The 18,137-nt window shown below is 44.1% G+C and overlaps 1 protein-coding gene across 1 annotated transcript in view; it reads right to left on the bottom strand.

Moving 5' to 3' along the window:
* NID1 (nidogen 1) overlaps positions 1–18,137 on the bottom strand; it is a 99,396-nt gene that overhangs the window by 22,128 nt on the left and 59,131 nt on the right. The window contains exons 10-12 of the mRNA XM_018042466.1: positions 17,091–17,216; positions 10,844–10,993; positions 8,754–8,876 (exon numbers count right to left, since the gene is read on the bottom strand). Of these exons, the coding sequence (XP_017897955.1) occupies positions 8,754–8,876; positions 10,844–10,993; positions 17,091–17,216 (399 nt within the window). The remainder of the gene's footprint in view (positions 1–8,753; positions 8,877–10,843; positions 10,994–17,090; positions 17,217–18,137) is intronic.

Genomic DNA, 18,137 nt, shown 5'->3' with positions numbered 1-18,137 from the left:
TCTTGATTACCCACACTGAGTCCAAATCAAAGATATGGGTGACCCTAGGGCACATTTACCAGCATATGTGTGTTTCCTTTTAATTATGGGCTAGTGTGAAATATGGCCTTTCAACTATGCAACTCTTATCCCGAGGCTGGGAAATACCATTCCATATGTGTGGAATTGCTGATGAGATGCTATATTCTATAGTAAACAGTTCTCAAGTATGCACCACCCCCATCACTTCACGGCATAGAAGGGGAAAAAGTGGAAGCAGTGATAGATTTTATTTTGGGGAGCTCCAAAATCACTACGGATGGTGACTGCAGCCATGAAATTAAAAGATGCTTGCTCCTTGGAAGGAAAGCTATGACAAACCCAGAGAGCATATTAAAAAGCAGAGACATCACTTTGCCAATAAAGATCCATATAGTCAAAGCTATAGTTTTTCCAGTAGTCATGTATGAATATGAGAGTTGGACCATAAAGAAGGCTGAGTGCCAAAGAATTGATGATTTTGAATTGTGGTGTTGGAGAAGACTCTTGAGAATACCCTGGACAGTAAGGAGTTCAAACCAGCCAATCCTAAAGGAAATCAACCTGAATATTCATTGGAAGGACTGATGCTGAGGCTGAAGCTCCAAAACTTTAGCCCCTTGATGCTAAAAGCAGACTCACTGGAAAAGACCCTGATGCTGGGAAAGACTGAAGGCAAAAGGAGAAGAGGGCACCAGAGAATGAGACGGCTGGATGGCATCACTGACTCAATGGACATGAATTTTAGCAAACTCCAGGAGACAGTGAAGGACAGAGGAGCCTGGTGTGCTGCAGGTCATGGGGTCACAAAGAGTCAGACCTGACTAAGCAACTGAACAACTACAACAAAAGCAGCTTCCGCGCTGACTAGAGCTCAGCCACGACAGCATCAGACAGAGGCAGACAGGCCAGCATCACCATGGCCTGTGCACATCCTCCATACAGAGATGCCCAGCTGAGGGCCACACTTCAGCCAAACTGAACCATGTCAGCTGCCCTTCTTTTGCAGGCCTTTCCACTCCCTCACTCATCCATTCATTCATTTATCATGTGACTCCCCCGCCTCCTCCTCGGTGAATCCTTTCAGAATCAGCTCAGGCATGTGCTCCCTGCAGGAAGGCTTCTCAGGCCCTCCAAGAGTTCCCAGGATGCTCTGGATTCTCGTCACTCTGATGCTGAGACTCAGAGGCTGTTCCCTGTCTGTCTCCCTGAGTAGATTTTAGGCTCTAAGACAGTGAGTGACTGCATTCCCTTAGCCTTGACTTGGGAAGCACTTCTGGGCTGGAGTCAGGATGCACATGGGACTAACTCCCAGGTCCTGCGCTCAAGGAGCTCATAGTCTGGAGGGAAGGGAACAAGCAAACACAGAGCGACAATGCAGTGAGTCATTGCTTGACAGGAGAGCCTATGACACAAAAGATACACACAAGACATCCTTTCCTTTTTCTTCTTGGCTGCACCACATGGCTTGCAGAATCTTAGTTCCCCAACCAGGGATCAAACCTGAGTCCTCGGCAGTGAGACTATGGAGTCCTAGACATTGGACCATCAGGGAATTCCCGAAATATCCTCTCTGTAGGGCTTGGAGAGCAAAGGTGTGGTGGTGTCCTTTTTATTTTAATCTTTATTGGAAGATTGTGGTTCTACAATCCAGGGCAGGGCTCTACTGACTTTTTCTGCTAAGAAGCAGAGAGTAAATATTTGGGTTTTGTAGGGCATATGATCTCTGTCACAATTCAATTCTATGGATGTGGCATGAAAGCATCCAAGTTTAATACATAAATGAATGTGTTTCAATAAAACTTTATTAACAGACACAAATGGTGGGCCATATTTGGCCTGTGGGGGATGTAGCTTTCAACCCTGGCTCTAGGACATTGCTAGTTACATTAGGGAGAAACCTCATATAAATACTCATGTATTAATATATTACCGTGTTAATATTATATATATAGTAATAATAGAACAGATAATAATATATTACATATTTCATAGAATTTTACATCTGAAAAATGTTTTTGTTCCTCAGTTCCACCACTTCTGCTCTTGTCAGCAGTGCTGGTCAACCAGTGCTGTCAGGACTAATCCCCTGGTATTATACGAGACAAGAGTGGAATGTGTTGAGACAATGTGCGCGGCTGGAATTTTGAGTCCTGCACTCCAGTGTTCATCTGTGACAGTATCTCCACGAGGCCTTCACAGTGGCATTCGGTGTGTGCTGCCAGTGAATGTTTCAACTGCCTTTGTCTGCACTGCCAGTTCTCACGTCAGCCTGCTGGATGTGGCTGCCCCCTTGATTAGAAGCAGTAAGCCCGCCAGAAAACTGTGTGTTGAGCCTGGTGAGGGGCAACTGGGTCTGCTCTTTTGTCCCAGAGGCTAATAGAAAAACCAAAAACAGCATAGTGAGCTATATTCAATATTCTGTGATAAACCAGAATGGTAAAGAATATTACAAAAACAATGTCCATATGTGTGTAACAGCCACCGGTACAGCAGAGATTAGCACAACACTGTAAATCAACGATTTTTGTTCGGTCACTCAGTCGTGTCCAACTCTTTGTGACCCCATGGATTGCAGCACACCAGGCTTCCCTGTCCGTCAGTATACCTCAGTTAAAAAAAGAAAAACAAACAAAAAGTATTTGATGTAGGAAGAGCCAAACAAAGATACAAAATAAGCCATCCGGTTGATAATAAAAATGTTGGTCTTGCTTACTCTTAGGTGTAGGGCTTGCTTATGTCCTCAGTATCTTACATTTGTACAGGGTTTTAGTTTCTGTACCAGCTGCCTCTGTTCACACAGGGTTCACTTAATTCTCACTATAATCCTGTGCAACAGGCAGCTATGGCTTTTATGTCAAATGAGAGAATTGAAGTTTGGACTGGCTCCCCCACGCCACAGCACTAGCAAATGCTTTAGCTCAAGCTAGAATCCAGGTCTCTGGATCCCCAGCCCAGCCCCGGGCCCTCTGCACACACATGCTCAGTGCCCAGGACGGCCTGCCCGTGGTCTCTCTCTCTCTCTCTCTCTCTCTCTCTCACACACACACACATACACACACACACACTAGCTTAACACACTCACCGGAATTATCTGTGGCCCACAGACTTGTTTCCTTCCGTCAACATCTATATTCGGTGTTGCCTTTCCAATCAGAAAACACGCCTGGTGTTCTGTATACTGTCAACAAAACTGAACTTTTAAGGGAATGGGGTACCTCTCTTTTCTGTGGCTGACTGGACTGTGTGAGCTAATATAAGAAATCTCCAGTGATATAGAATTTCCAGTGGAGCTGTGAAGTGCTATAACTTGAACTTATGTAACAGTTGGGGGAGACCTCAATGGTGCCTCAGGAAACAGAACTTCAAGTGTGTTTATGGAGGCTGTGCTTATGATATCACTGTGTTCCTGGGAATGGCTTCTCAGCCTGGCCCACAGCGGCCCCTCCAGGCCCGCGTGGGGAGGGTCCCACTATGGGTGGGGTAGGGGGGGGATGGTAAAGACACATATCCCGTCCTGGCTGCTGGTTGATAAAATGACAACTGAGGCAAGATTCTCCTTAGTCTTTACTCATCTACTCTCTTTACTTATCTTTATTCTTTCCTCTCTTTACTCATCTCTTTATTTGCTTGAGGATATACTAATCCAGGGAACAGCAGGGAGTCTGGGTTACTTTTCTCAAACTGAGGACAAACAGAGCGACAGGACGTCCCTCAATAGATGAAGGATAAGAAAGGGATGGCAGAGGGAACTACAGACATAAGAACAAGCTGTGCTCCTAAATCCCTGACCCATAGAAACTGTAAGGTAATACACATTTACTATTTTAAGCTGCTAACTCTAGGAGAAAATTTGTTTCAGAGAAATAGATAACTAATATGGCAGTCTTTAAACTTCCTGACCATGATCCGTAGAAATGCATTCCACTCTGCAATTCAGGACATATACACACACACACACTTACACATATACACATGTGCACACACTTACACATATACACATGTGCACACAACTCAGTCATGCACCAGACAAGGATATACAACTACCATTTCACGAGACAAGACTTATTCCTACTGTACATACTCTGCACACTCTATTTTCTTGATTATTGGTTTCTATTTCATTCCATTCCATTTAAATGAAAATAACAACCCACTAAGCTGATTTCACAATCCACACACGCATTCTGGGCAAAGAGTGCAGAAGGACAGCAGAAAACAAGTCATCATTTTTTTCTGTTTTGCTTATCGTTGGTTGATACTGCAATAGCCATGACCTTAACTGACTAACCTCTAAAGCTAGTTTTTTATTTAAAAATCTATCCCCTCTGTATAGAGTAGGTATCAAAAAATGCTGAATGTCTAATCCCTACACTTCATTATGTTTGGCAATAGGAGTTTGAATGATACTATACTTAATTTTTTTGTCAATATTTCATTAGGTATTCATTTGTCAATATTTCATTAGGTAGTCATATAAAATTTAAAAAAAACATGATGAAAACCTCAGTGTTCCTATTCCAACTGGAAATACATTAAAATGCAAATGCAGCAAGGCTCCCTAACCCCAATTTCCTCTCCTATCACTTTATCCTGAAGTTTTGGTTTCTCATTCTCATGCGTGCAGTTTATCATTTTATTGTATATGTATATACATATGTGGGTTTCTTTTCATATAGACTTATATTTTATATAAATGTGACACACTGCCTATATTCTTTTGTGACTATTTTTTTAATAGCTAAGAAGTAAATTTATCGAGAGAAAGAGACACAGAGTGTGGGCCATCTCGAAAAGCGAGAGCTTTGTATGACTCGATTTTTTGCCCAATAGACTGTTGAGATTTATTCATTCATTTAATTAATTAATTTTTGGGGCCACACTGTATGGCTTGTGGGATCCTAGTTCCCTGACCAGGGACTGAACCCAGGTCCATGGCAGTCAAAGTGCACAGTCCTAACCCCTGGACCACTAGGGAATTCCCTTTAGTTCACTCATTTCAACTACTGCTATATATCATTTCATGGTATGGATTGCACCCAAACTCATTTGTCCATTTCTCCTGTTAGTAGTCTCTTAGATATTTTTTCTCTTATAAACAATACCTGATGGAGACATGTGTATTTCTAAAGTACATTCTCTCTCGAGCATATAAATAGATGATGAATTTCTCAAGAAAACAGGATTAAATACCAAAATAATCCTAGCAAAGAACTCTGGTTTTATCCTTGTCCCGCTTTTGTAACCCAGGCTACAGGTCTGGATTTGTTTCTGCGTAGTCAACAGAGCCAAGGGGGGCAAGGAGTTGGGTTAAAAAAACAAAAATAAAAAAATGAAACATCTGCTTCCTTTTGAACTGGAGAGATGTGAAGGAAGCCTAAGGAAATAATGACTTGGTCATTTTTAATAGTTGCTGGAATGTCTTAATTAATTTCAGGCACAAAAGGTTGATGCTGCCTGGGTTCATCTAGGCTGGGGGTTGGTAAATTTTTTCTGTCAAGAGCCAGGTAGTGAATATTTCAGGCTTTGCAGGCCTTGAAGGCTCTGCCACAACTGCTGACCTCTGGCTTTGTGGAATGAAAGCAGTTGTAGACTACTGATAAATTAAAGAGCCTGAGTGTTCCAATAAAACTTTATTTGCAAAAACACAGGCAGTGGGCCAGATTTGACCTGCGAGTCATAGTTTACTGACCTGCCAGGAGCCAGCACGGGAGATCCCACCCATGACAACGTCATGTGGAGAGACCTGACGGGCAAGGCGAGTCAGGTCTCAAAGGGTCCTCTGCCTGAGCATCTATCCCCCCCAAACCAGAGTCTGCCTGCCTCATTGTACTGTGCTGTCCACTCTTCTGACATAACAGGGGGCCATCCCCATCAGCTGCCTCTAAAAGGAATTAACTTAGGGCTCCAGTTAACAGTCTCCTGCATATGAAAAGAATGTCTCGGCTTAAACCCCTCTGATAGCTTTCTAACTTACCTGACCAGTCTGCCCGGACTTTTACAACTTGTGAATTGTTTACAGGTCCCCAACCGTGAGAGGCATGAAGCTTAAAGCATCTTAAAGATACAGAGCCTTTTTCAAAGAGCTAAAAATTATATTGGTGATGGGTTTCACTGTTGAGTCAATGACTGCTGCCAGGCCTCCATATTCTTTATCTTTTAGGCACCTGGGAGGATATCAATCAATGTAATTGGGATATAGAAAAAGGAATATAGTAGTTTTGATGTTAGCAACACTAGACTTTTGAGTTAGTTACTTTTCTCTTTGTTATAAATCACTGTACTTCTTTCATTGTTATAAATTGTTGTGTCCTTGCCATGTAAGAATGTAACTTTATTTAGTGCTTTCTGAGAGTGGCACCAGACTTTGGGAAGAACAACACAAGTAAGTTCTCTGGTTGACAGACCCTTATCAGAAAAGGGCCGTAAAATGTTAATTGGCCTTCTGGCCAGATGATGTAAATCACCTACGACTTGTGTATACAACTAGGTATGCAGAGAGAAAGCCTGGTCTCGATAAGAGTCAGGGCTGCTGATGCTGCATAATTTTGTATTATCCATTGATCTCTATGTACAATCAAAAGTATAAAAGGCCTTTCCGGACAACAGAGGAGGGGCCAGTCACTGGAAAGGCTGGTTTCCCCTGTGTCAAATCTCTCTCTCTCTTTCTTCCTCTCCCTCCCTCTCCTTTTCAGGCTGAATTCCCATCTGGGGCATGGAGGCTCGCCATGTCTACTTACTTGCCCTGGCTTCTAAGATCCACGCAAGAGGGAGTCCAAGGCGGGGCACCCTCTGCTATTCAAACGGGCGCCAGTGGCCTAATGTAGATGGTGCAAACCTCTTGACCTGAGGTTTTATTAGCTTTCCACGTAAACCAAGTTATTCAGCCTCTTTTCTCCACTAATTTTCCTATTATACTATTTTTTCTTAATCTTATATTTCTAAATAAATAAGTTTTTCCTCGCCAACTCCATCCCCGCTTCGAATCACCCTGGATCCACCGGGGCTGGACCCCACCACTGACCTCTGTCCTAAGCAGAAGAAAACAATTTAGACCAGCAATATGTAGTATTATGCATCAAAATTTAAACTTAATTTAATATTTTTCTCATTTTAGATCCTCAACTGTTCTAAAAACCAGTCACACCAGTCCTGCTGAGCGTATGAATGAATAAATACTTGTATATACCACAGTAGGAATGGAAACTAATGCGGTCATTTATTTCCTTGATAACTAGAAAGAACTATGAGCCCCTCCATGGACCACGTAATTCTGCTGGACACTGGAAACATGAAAATAAAATGCATAGGCACCTATGCTCAAGGCCTTCAAGGCTAGTGGAGGAGACAGACATTGAAATAGTTCTTAATCACTCAAAAAAGTGGTTATATGGAAAGTTCCATGTATTTCTTATTGAAACACTGATAAATATGCTTGACCAACAACAGTAGCAACAACTAAAGTAAATACCAACACAACTGGTTAACTCCAGTCAGAGGCAGCAAATGCATCCTTAATCTCATGACAGGTTACCATGTGGTTTGGGGAACTGAATTCAAGTTAGAATCCATTGGGCAGGGTTTGGTCTTAGTTTGAGTCTTAGTTCTAGCACTCACGACCTCTGGGATCTCGATTGTGCTTTTATTTTGTTATGTTTTAGCGTCCTTTATATAAATAGAAATAGTAATACTACTTGCTTTAAAGAGATGAACATTACATGAAATGGTAGATAAAGTACCCAGCACATAGTAGGCACCATACAAAAGACAGCCAATGATATGTATTCATTCAAAAGTGTTTGCTGAGATCCAGGATCATTCCAGATACAGAACTAGGGCCATCATCGTCCTTATGGTCTAACCAGATTTTCACAGAAGTCTCAGGTCAGTAGGCAACTTTAGAAGCTGCACAGTCCAGGTATAATAGGTAATACAGACAATTCTGAAGAGTCCTCAGTCTGCCTCTTCCCATAACTGGTGGGCCTTCACCGTCCTCACCCCCACCCCAGCTCTGTTCCCCATGATTCTTCAGAACCTGCAATGGTTAATTCTAGGTGTCAACTCAATTGGGCCACAGAGTGCCCAGATATTTGGTCAAACATTATTCTGGGTGGTTTCTGTGAGGGTGTTTTTGCCTGAGACTAACCTTTCCCGCCATAAACTAGGTAAAGCAGATAGCCCTCCCTTATGTGGGTGGGCCTCATCCAATCAGTTGAAGGCAAGAATTGAACACAAATGTGGACCCTTCCTAAGTAAAAAGAATTCTCCCTTCTTGATGACCTTGAATGGAGCACAAGCTCTTTGTTGCCTTTGGACTTCAACAGAAACTCTGGCTATTCCTGGGTCTTCAGGCTGCTGACTACAGTCCTGGCAACTAACAGACCTCTATAACTGTGTGTGGGTCAATTCCTTCTAATAAATCTCTTTATATGTAAATAAATACATTTCTCTCTCTCTCTATAGACACACACATACACATTCATTAGATCTACTTCTCTGGAGAACCCTGACTAATACAGATCAGTTCTTACTCTTCTGATCTAGGTGTGGCACCCTTGGAATTGTGCACTACACAACCGTACTGCTCAATACCACAGCTGCGCTCTGATCACCCACCTCAGCTCTCCACGAGCCTCCCACATACCCACCTTGTCTTGTCTGCCAGAGCTATGGACTCAGTACTCATGGATATAGACAGCAATGATCTATCTACTCCAAACACCCCAACACCTCACCTCCAGGCACGCAATGGAAGCCATCTCCTTGGTAACCATATTTGCAGCGACACACGAAGGACCCTGGCGTGTTGTAGCAGAAAGCATCGGGGTGGCATCGGCTTGGCTGGCATTCATTCACATCTGCAAGACAGCCATCAAGCCCAGAAGAGTGAGATTTCTTCCAGAATTCCTAGTTTACACAATAATACAAGCCACTCGCTCTCCACTTTTAGGGACCCAATTTCTGATCTGGGAACCATGATTTAAGAACTCACTAAACATTAATTATAAAAACACTGATTCCTCGATTTCTATCTAACTTTGATGTTTGTTTACATCAAAGTTAGATAGAAATCGAGGAATCAGTGATGTTTTCATGAAAAATCAAGCATACAAAATGAAAAAAAAGAAAGGATTTTTTTTTTCTGTTATTTCCTTCTTATAAATGAGAGCTTCAAAAATGTCTAAGAGTTGGGAGACAGGTGATTAACTGATTGACAGAAAAATCTCAGAGACCAGAGAAAATTCATATTCTCAGTAACAAAGAGAAAGTATTTCAGAAATCATGATCTCTTAGAAAGGCTTGGACTTCCCAGAAATACTCTAGGGTATAACGTTAAGTAATTTTGCAAACCAAAGGACCAGGAAACTTTGTTCAGAGTTATCTTATTTCAAATTATCTTGAACAACATGCTGACCACCAGTGATCGGCTGATCTGAGATCTGAGAGAATTTTGTGGAGTCATTTATTCTCTGCCTCTGCAGTCAAAAAGGGGGCTTAATTTTGGGGGAAGCACAAAATTAGAGCAGCCCAGATGAACAACTGCATGCTGCTGCTGCTGCTGCTGTTGTTGCTGCTAAGTCACTTCAGTCGTGTCTGACTCTGTGCAACTCCATAGACAGCAGCCCACTAGGCTCCCCCATCCCTGGGATTCTCCAGGCAAGAACACTGGAGTGGGCTGCCATTTCCTTCTCCAATACAGGAAGGTGAAAAGTGAAAGTGAAGTCGCTCAGTCGTATCCGACCCTCAGCGACCCCACGGACTGCTGCCTTCCAGGCTCCTCCGTCCATGGGATTTTCCAGGCAAGAGTACTGGAGTGGGCTGCCATTGCCTTCTCTGGAACAACTGTATATATCTTAGTAAATAAAAGGCTGGACTTTAAGTTACATGTGTGTAAGCATTGTTAGTCTTTTCATTAAAGACAAACAATCTCAATCTCCTTAGTCCCTAGCAGACAGCAGGCATTTAATTATGCCTGAACAAGTAAGTGACATACATGTCAAGGCTATGGTTTTTCCTGTGGTCATGTATGGATGTGAGAGTTGAACTGTGAAGAAGGCTGAGTGCTGAAGAATTGATGCTTTTGAACTGTGGTGTTGGAGAAGACTCTTGAGAGTCCCTTGGACTGCAAGGAGATCCAACCAGTCCATTCTGAAGGAGATCAGCCCTGGGATTTCTTTGGAAGGAATGATGCTAAAGCTGAAGCTCCAGTAACTTTGGCCACCTCATGCATGCAAAGAGTTGACTCATTGGAAAAGACTCTGATGCTGGGAGGGACTGGGGGCAGAAGAAGAAGGGGACGACCGAGGATGAGATGGCTGGATGGCATCACCGACTCAATGGACGTGAGTCTGAGTGAACTCCGGGAGTTGGTGATGGACAGGGAGGCCTGGCGTGCTGCGGTTCCTGGGGTCGCAAAGAGTCGGACACGACTGAGCGACTGAACTGAACTGAACTGAACAAGCAAGTGACACACATGGAACAAAATAGTACAGGCAGAACAGGTGTCTTCTCCAACAAGACACAGCTCCCCAAACAAAATGCACAATTCAAACTACCAGAGACACAAAATGCAGCCTGTTTACTCAGTAGAACTGAGAGAATTTGTTGTTTAGTTCTAAGTTGTGTTTGTGAACTCATGGACCGTAGCCTGCCACGGTCCTCTGGCCATGGGATTTCCCAGGCAAGAATACTGGAGTGGGTTGCTGTTTCCTATAGGGAATAATTCTCTTGAATTCAGAGGTGGGTGAGTAACTAGCATATGATAAGAATCACCTGGGGAACTGTTTCAGGTCTCACAGAGAGGAAAGTCAGAGCAACCACTCACCTTGGCAGGCTCGGCCATCCCCAGAGAAGCCTGGGAGGCAGATGCAGGTGTAGGAGCCATGGCCCATGAATTTGCACTGGGCCCGCTGGGGGATGTCACAGTCATGAAGGCCCGTCTCGCAGTGGTTGATGGGGCGCAGGTCCATGTCAGCTTCAGACAGAAAGTTAACACACAATGTTTAGGTGAGTCCCCTAAGCAGTCCCCATGCCTTCCAAGCAGTGTAGTCCAATGAGCTGGAGACTGTGCCTGGGGCCCAGACTCCCAGACGTCTCTTCAGGTTCATCCCCGCTCACAGTGGGGTGCTAGCCCTGCGCTCCTTTGTTTCCTCCCCTGGATCCCACCTCTGCTAAGTGTGTACAGACTGACCCCACAGTGGGTCATACAGCCTGGCTTTCGACCTGAACTTCAACCCAGGGCTCTGTCTCAGGTCACTCTCCACACCCAGTGCCCGGAACCCAATTCCCCCTTCATCTGGACGTGGAAGTGGACCGCTGCAGGCAGACACGCTTCCTGTGTAACTCTGTTGGTGGAGCATTTGGGCCTGAGGATCTGAGCCTTCCACACGGCATTTTTGACTTTGGCTCACTGAGCGAGCGTGAAGTCACTTTGTGACTTCAAAGCCTGACTCTTTGTGACCCTATGGACTGTAGCCCACCAGGCTGCTCTATCCATGGGATTCTCCAGGCAAGAATATTGGAGTGGGTAGCCATGCCCTCCTCCAGGGGGTCTTCCTGACCCAGGGATCAAACCTGCGTCTCTTACGTCTCCTGCATTGGCAGGTGGGTTCTTCACCACTGAGCCACTTGGGAAGCCCGTGGCTCACTAGGTGGGAGGAATATTTATTATGAATGCCAAAGTCAAAGTCATCCATTTCCCACCAAGGAAGGAGAAATAAACTCCCAGGAAGTGAGACAGGGAGAGTGGAATGACTGCGGGGCTCTGGGGAGGGGAGCCCTGGGTTTCAACCAGGTGCATATGAGTACCCTATGTGACTTTGGATAAATCCTATTAACTTTCCAGAGTTGTACTTTCTTCCTCTGTAGAACAGGAATGACTTCCAGCTTTCCAAGCACAGAGGTCCAGGAGACGGGTTTATTATTTTCTAAAGGGTCCTGATAACAAGACTCCTAGGATGCGGACTCAGGAAGTAGGCATACGGCACAGAGGCTAGACAATCAGACTCCATCTTGTACTCTTGCCTCAAGATGACAGTCAAGGGTTGAGATGAACTAACTAAAAAATGCTTGAAATAATCAAGGAAACTTGAATATGGACTGGGTATTCAATCATGTTAAGAAATTGTTCATTTTGTTAGGTATGGTAACAGCATTGTATTCGTATTTTTAAAATTTGCCCTTATATGTCAGATATATATTATGCATATAATGTGCATAAAAAACTAGTAACTCTAGTTAGATGACACGATATTTGGGGGTTTTCTTTAAAGACTGAAATATACCAGCAAAATACTACCACCCTCCCCAGCAGTAGCAGTAGTAGTAATAGGGATGGAAAAGATCTTCACGACCAAGATAATCGCGATGGTATGATCACTCACCTAGAGCCAGACATCTTGGAATGTGACGTCAAGTGGCCCTTAGACAGCATCACTAGAACAAAGCTAGTGGAGGGGATGGAATTCCAGTTGAGCTATTTCAAATCCTGAAAGATGATGCTGTGAAAGTGCTGCACTCAATATGCCAGCAAATTTTGAAGACTCAGCAGTGGCCACAGGACTGGAAAAGGTCAGTTTTCATTCCAATCCCAAAGAAAGGCAATGCCAAAGGATGCTCAAACTACCGCACAATTGCACTCATCTCACACAACTAGTAAAGTAATGCTCAAAATTCTCCAAGTCAGGCTTCAGCAGTACGTGAACCATGAACTTCCAGATATTCAAGCTGGTTTTAGAAAAGGCAGAGGAACCAGAGATCAAATTGCCAACATCCGCTGGATCATCGAAAAAGCAAGAGAGTTTCAGAAAAACATCTATTTCTGCTTTATTGACTATGCCAAAGCCTTTGACTGTGTGGATCACAAGAAACTGTGGAAAATTCTGAAAGAGATGGGAATACCAGACCACCTGACCTGCCTCTTGAGAAACCTATATGCAGGTCAGGAAGCAACAGTTAGAACTGGACATGGAACAACAGACTGGTTCCAAATAGGAAAAGGAGTACATCAAGGCTGTATACTGTCACCCTGCTTATTTAACTAATATGCAGAGTACATCATGAGAAACGCTGGGCTGGAAGAAGCACAAGCTGGAATCAAGATTGCTGGGAGAAATATCAATCACCTCAGATATGCAGATGACACCACCCTTATGGTAGAAAGTGAAGAGGAACTCAAAAGCCAAGTGAAAGAGGAGAGTGAAAAAGTTGGCTTAAAGTTCAACATTCAGAAAACTAAGATCATGGCATCTGGTCCCATCACTTCATGGGAAATAGATGGGGAAACAGTGGAAACAGTGTCAGACTGTATTTTTGGGGACTCCAAAATCACAGCAGATGGTGACTGTAGCCATGAAATTAAAAGACCCTTACTCCTTGAAAGGAAAGTTATGACCAACCTAGACAGCATATTCAAAAGCAGAGACATTACTTTGCCAACAAAGGTCCATCTAGTCAAGGCTATGGTTTTTCCAGTGGTCAAGTATGGATGTGAGAGTTGGACTGTGAAGAAAGCTGAGCGCCAAAGAATGGATGCTTTTGAAGTCTGGTGTTGGAGAAGACTCTTGAGAGTCCCTTGGACTGCAAGGAGATCCAACCAGTCCATTCTAAAGGAGATCAGCCCTGGGTGTTCTTTGGAAGGAATGATGCTGAAGCTGAAACTCTAGTACTTTGGCCACCTCATGCAAAGAGTTGACTCATTGGAAAAGACTCTGATGCTGGGAGGGATTGGGGGCAGGAGGAAAAGGGGACGACAGAGGATGAGATGGCTGGATGGCATCACCAACTCGATGGACATGAGTTTGAGTGAACTCCGAAAGATGGTGATGGATAGGGAGGCCTGGCGTGCAGCGGTTCATGGAGTTGCAAAGAGTTGGACACGACTGAGCGACTGAACTGAACTGAACTGAACTGAACAAAATGCTTTATAATATGGAAATTGAATAATAGGCACACCAGGGTTCATATGTTTTTCTCGCTACTTCTGTATATGTTTGAAATTATCCATAATAACAATAATTTAAGCCTAAAAAAAAGTCAAGGGCTGAGGTCTAGGAGGTGATTTCTGATGGTTAGTTCAGATACTCTGGGGTTCATAAGGTACTTTAACTTCTGGTTTTATAGTTCTAAGGCCCAGGTCAGAGTACTGGCCCTCACAATGTCATAACAGAACCTTTCCTTCTCTCCAAGGAGGCCCTCAGTGTTTAGATTATCCTGAATACAAGAGAACTCATCTTTTTCCTCAATGAGTCTTCCCAAGATTAATTCCAGTTTATCCTGCCTCAAGGGCTTCAGGAGAGAGAGTTCTTAACACTGCCAGAGAACAGGTAAGGAGAAGGATGCTCTTCAAAGGTCTAGGTCCATGAGAGGTTAGCAAAGTACCATATTGGTGGATGAAGGCCCAGCCTGTGGACTTAGCAGCTTAAACTCCTGAAGCTGAAATGTTAACTAACTCCCATGGAATGGAACAGGGATCACTGAAGCAACTCCTATGGGCCAGAGGGTTACTAGATTTTAAATTGCTAAAGCGGTCCAAATTTCTGCCTGGAAAACAGAAAACCAGATTACACAGAACCAACCCAGGGACACACTGTTTCCCTGAACGCCTCTCATCGTCTCACTTCCCATCGTTTCTAACATTCTTCTTTCCTCCAGGGTCCTCTCTTGACCAATTCCTTCAGCTCACAAAATGTGAAAAGGACACTCTTGGAGAATTGGGGTCAAAAAAAGGTAGAAAAAATGTATTCAGACAGAACAACCAGCAAAGGAGTCTCAGTCCTCCTCCATTAAATAGTTGTCATTTAAAGTATGCGAGTGATCACTTCACATGTTGTTTGCTCCTGCCCCATTTCACCCCACCCATCATAACAGGGAAGGACCTTGCTACAGCCTAGATGGATGGGTCCTGCTCAGCCGTCACCTTCATCTATGCCTCTATTTATTTTATTATTATCTGGGGGGCAGCCAAGCTGTAAGGCTTGTGGTACCTTACTCCTCCAACCAGGGGTTGAAACTGTGCCCCCTGCAGTACAAGCATGGAGTCTTTTAACCCCTGGACCACCAGTTCCCAGGACCCAGCTTTACCAAGGAATTCTGGGACAGTGAAACTGACCACTAAATTATCCAGTGATGAGCCAGAGTATTTTTTTTGCTTTCAGGCAGACTTGGTTTTATCCAGTGAGCCATCACTCTGTGTGGCTAAGTCTCAAAGGAGGCAGTTAAAAGAGACAAAAGGCCAAGTAAAATGGAATTGCACAGGGGCTACTGACAGGGAGAAGCACTTGAACTCGATGACTTTCAAGTGGTTTTCATACTTGTTTCTGAGCAATGGGATCCTTTACTCAAACAAAATGTTACTCGGAATTTCATATATAGCAAAATGAAATAGTCTGTCCATGGCTTACTTGTGTCCCTATTGGCAGATCCTGGGGCATCTCTAAGGGCTCCTTGGGACACAGGAAGCCCGTGGTCCAGTCTAATCACCTCATTGTACAGGTGACAGAGAAGTTAAGTGTCCTCCTCAAAATCAAAAGCCTAGGAGTAGACATTTGCTTACCACCTGTGTCACACCCTGCTCTAGCCCTTCCATGAGGATGGACGCCAGGAACAGCTGGAAACAGAAACCCAGGACGTCATGCCTCACACACGTCTGTCCCAGTACTGTTCATGTCACCACCCAAGGGTTAAAGGATCTGCCACCCAAGTTTGAGCCGAAATGTAATGTAAATGGTGCTGCCACAAAAATAGACCTTTGAATCTCCTTCATTGAAATAAGCAGAGAAAGAAGTCAGGTCAAATTCACAGAAATTGTTGTTCTCAACGGGGAAAAAAAGATAGAGGTAACTTTAGCAGAGCTGAAATCTCAGCTCTGTGCTAAAGGGCCTGGCTGTGTCTCAGTACACAGATGTTTGGGTCATACTCAAAATATGAGAACGGCCTGTTCCCTCCACCCTCAAGACACCACCTCACCCTGGGACCTTGGCAGCCTCTTATGAGTTTCAAGACAGAGCAAACACAAAGCCTGCTAGGGTTTAGTAAACAGCAAGGAAGGGGCAAAGAGATGGTTCCTTGATGCAGTGAAAGAGAAATATGTTTTAAATTGGGAATAAACGTTGAGCTCAGATGCCCCCTTCAGCATGCTGCCCTCCAGACCTGGAAATATCCAAGAATCTTTGAACCTGAAAGTCTTGGAAACTACAGGTCAAAGTGCAGCAGTGGGGAAAGGGGGGGAATTGAAACAATCTGGCTCTTCGTAGTCGGCCCATCATCACCACCATGTGGGATCTTAGTTCCCCGGTCAGGGATTGAACCCAGGGCCTCTGCCTTGGCAGATGCAGTCTTAACCACTGGACCGCCAAGGAAGTCCCCTTAACTTCTAACTTTGATAGGCTATGAAGTTATGCTAGTACTTGTGGTTTGTAAAATGGAAATCCACAAATAGAAAGGCCCCAAATGAGTTTTAGATGCAAACCAAGAAGAATTTAATCAAAGGCAGATAATGACACAAATACCTATAAGGTGTTCCCTCCACATGAATCCCAAGGCCACTGATTATAAGGAGGAACATGTCTAATTGTTTGAATAGCTATTTAAAGAATAATGGAAAGAATTAAAAGGAGTTTTATTAAGAAGAGAATGGTATTACTAGCGCAGACAAATAATACTGCTTATGCCTTGTACCTGTGACTCTCCAGGTAGTCAGAAGAAAGGAACAGAGACTGATTCACCTTTGTAAATGGCTCTCCCCAACAACAAAACCAGGAATCTTCCATCTCAGCCAGGATAATTACTGAGGCAATGCCACTCACACAGACACTGACATACATCCTATGAACACTCGTTCTGAAAAGCCACCTACTCACAGACGTAAAGAACAGACTCGTGGTTGCCTGGGGAAGGGAGGTGGGAAAGGGAAGGATTGGGACTTTGGGATTAGCAGATCCAAACTCATGTATAGAATAAACAGCAAGGTCCTGCTGGGTAATGCAGGGAGCTATACTCAATATCCTGGGATAAACTATAATAGAAAAGAATATGGTAAAAGAACGTAATAAAAAGTCACGCACAGAACTTACCCACACATGTTCCCGCCTCTGAAAACCGGTAGCCCTCCACACACTCACAGCGGAAGGTTCCTGGGTGGTTATTGCAGACTGCGTGATTGCCACACACCGAGGGCTGCTCTGAACATTCGTCGATATCTAAAGCAAAATTTTGTTTTAAATGCAGACTTAAAAAAAAAAACACCTCTCCCAACATCACTATACATAATAAAATATAAAGTATTTTGGCCTGCAAATGGATCCATTTTAAAACACATTTTTAGTATTCAAAAAGTATCGCTAAATATTTTCTTCTGTGAATAACTGGAGATAGTGATCCCAAGGCCCTCCTCATAAATAAAACTGTGCTTCTTCCACCTCCCCCCGACCCTTCCCACCTTCCATCTCCTGGAGTTAGCTGTTGACCCAGGGACCACTAACATCAGATGGGCACATCTGTGTTAGAAAGATATGCAGACAAGTCCCCCGACTCTGAACAAGGTTCCTAAGCTACTAACTGTAATTAAATACGCTCTGGTGGTGCTGGCGGCAAAGAACCAGCCTTCAATGCAGGAGACATAAGAGATGCAAGTTCAGTCCTTGGGTGGGGAAGGTCCCCTGGAAGAAGGCATGTGGTTTTGCATGGAGAATCCCACGGACAGAGGAGTCTGGTGGGCTACAGTTCATGAGGCTGCAGAGAGTCAGACCTGTCTGATCACGCATGTGCCACCATCCTGAGTTTAATGCACTAAAAGGCAAACCATTAACTCATAAGATTAAAAGTGATGTTCTCTCATAGGACAGTTCTGCGGTCATCGAGCGGTGTGACGGGAACAAAGAAACACACATTTCAAAGCTGAACACACACGTACATGTACACGTGTGAGTCGCTCAGTCGTGTCCGACTCTTTGCGACCCCGTGGACTGTAGCCCGCCAGGCTCCTCTGTCCATGGAATTCTCCAGGCAAGAATACTGGAGCTGAACACGGCTAGGTTCAAATCCTGCCTCCTTTGGTGACTAGCTTGTGTGGTCCTGGAGAAGCTGCCAAACTACTCTGCCTCAGTTTCCCTGTTAGTAAG

This window comes from Capra hircus, chromosome 28, assembly GCF_001704415.2.
Source record: "Capra hircus breed San Clemente chromosome 28, ASM170441v1, whole genome shotgun sequence".
In the NCBI taxonomy this organism is placed as follows: Eukaryota; Metazoa; Chordata; class Mammalia; order Artiodactyla; family Bovidae; genus Capra; species Capra hircus.
The sequence above is the reverse complement of the archived record's forward strand: the minus strand, read 5'-3'. Positions and strand labels throughout refer to the sequence as shown.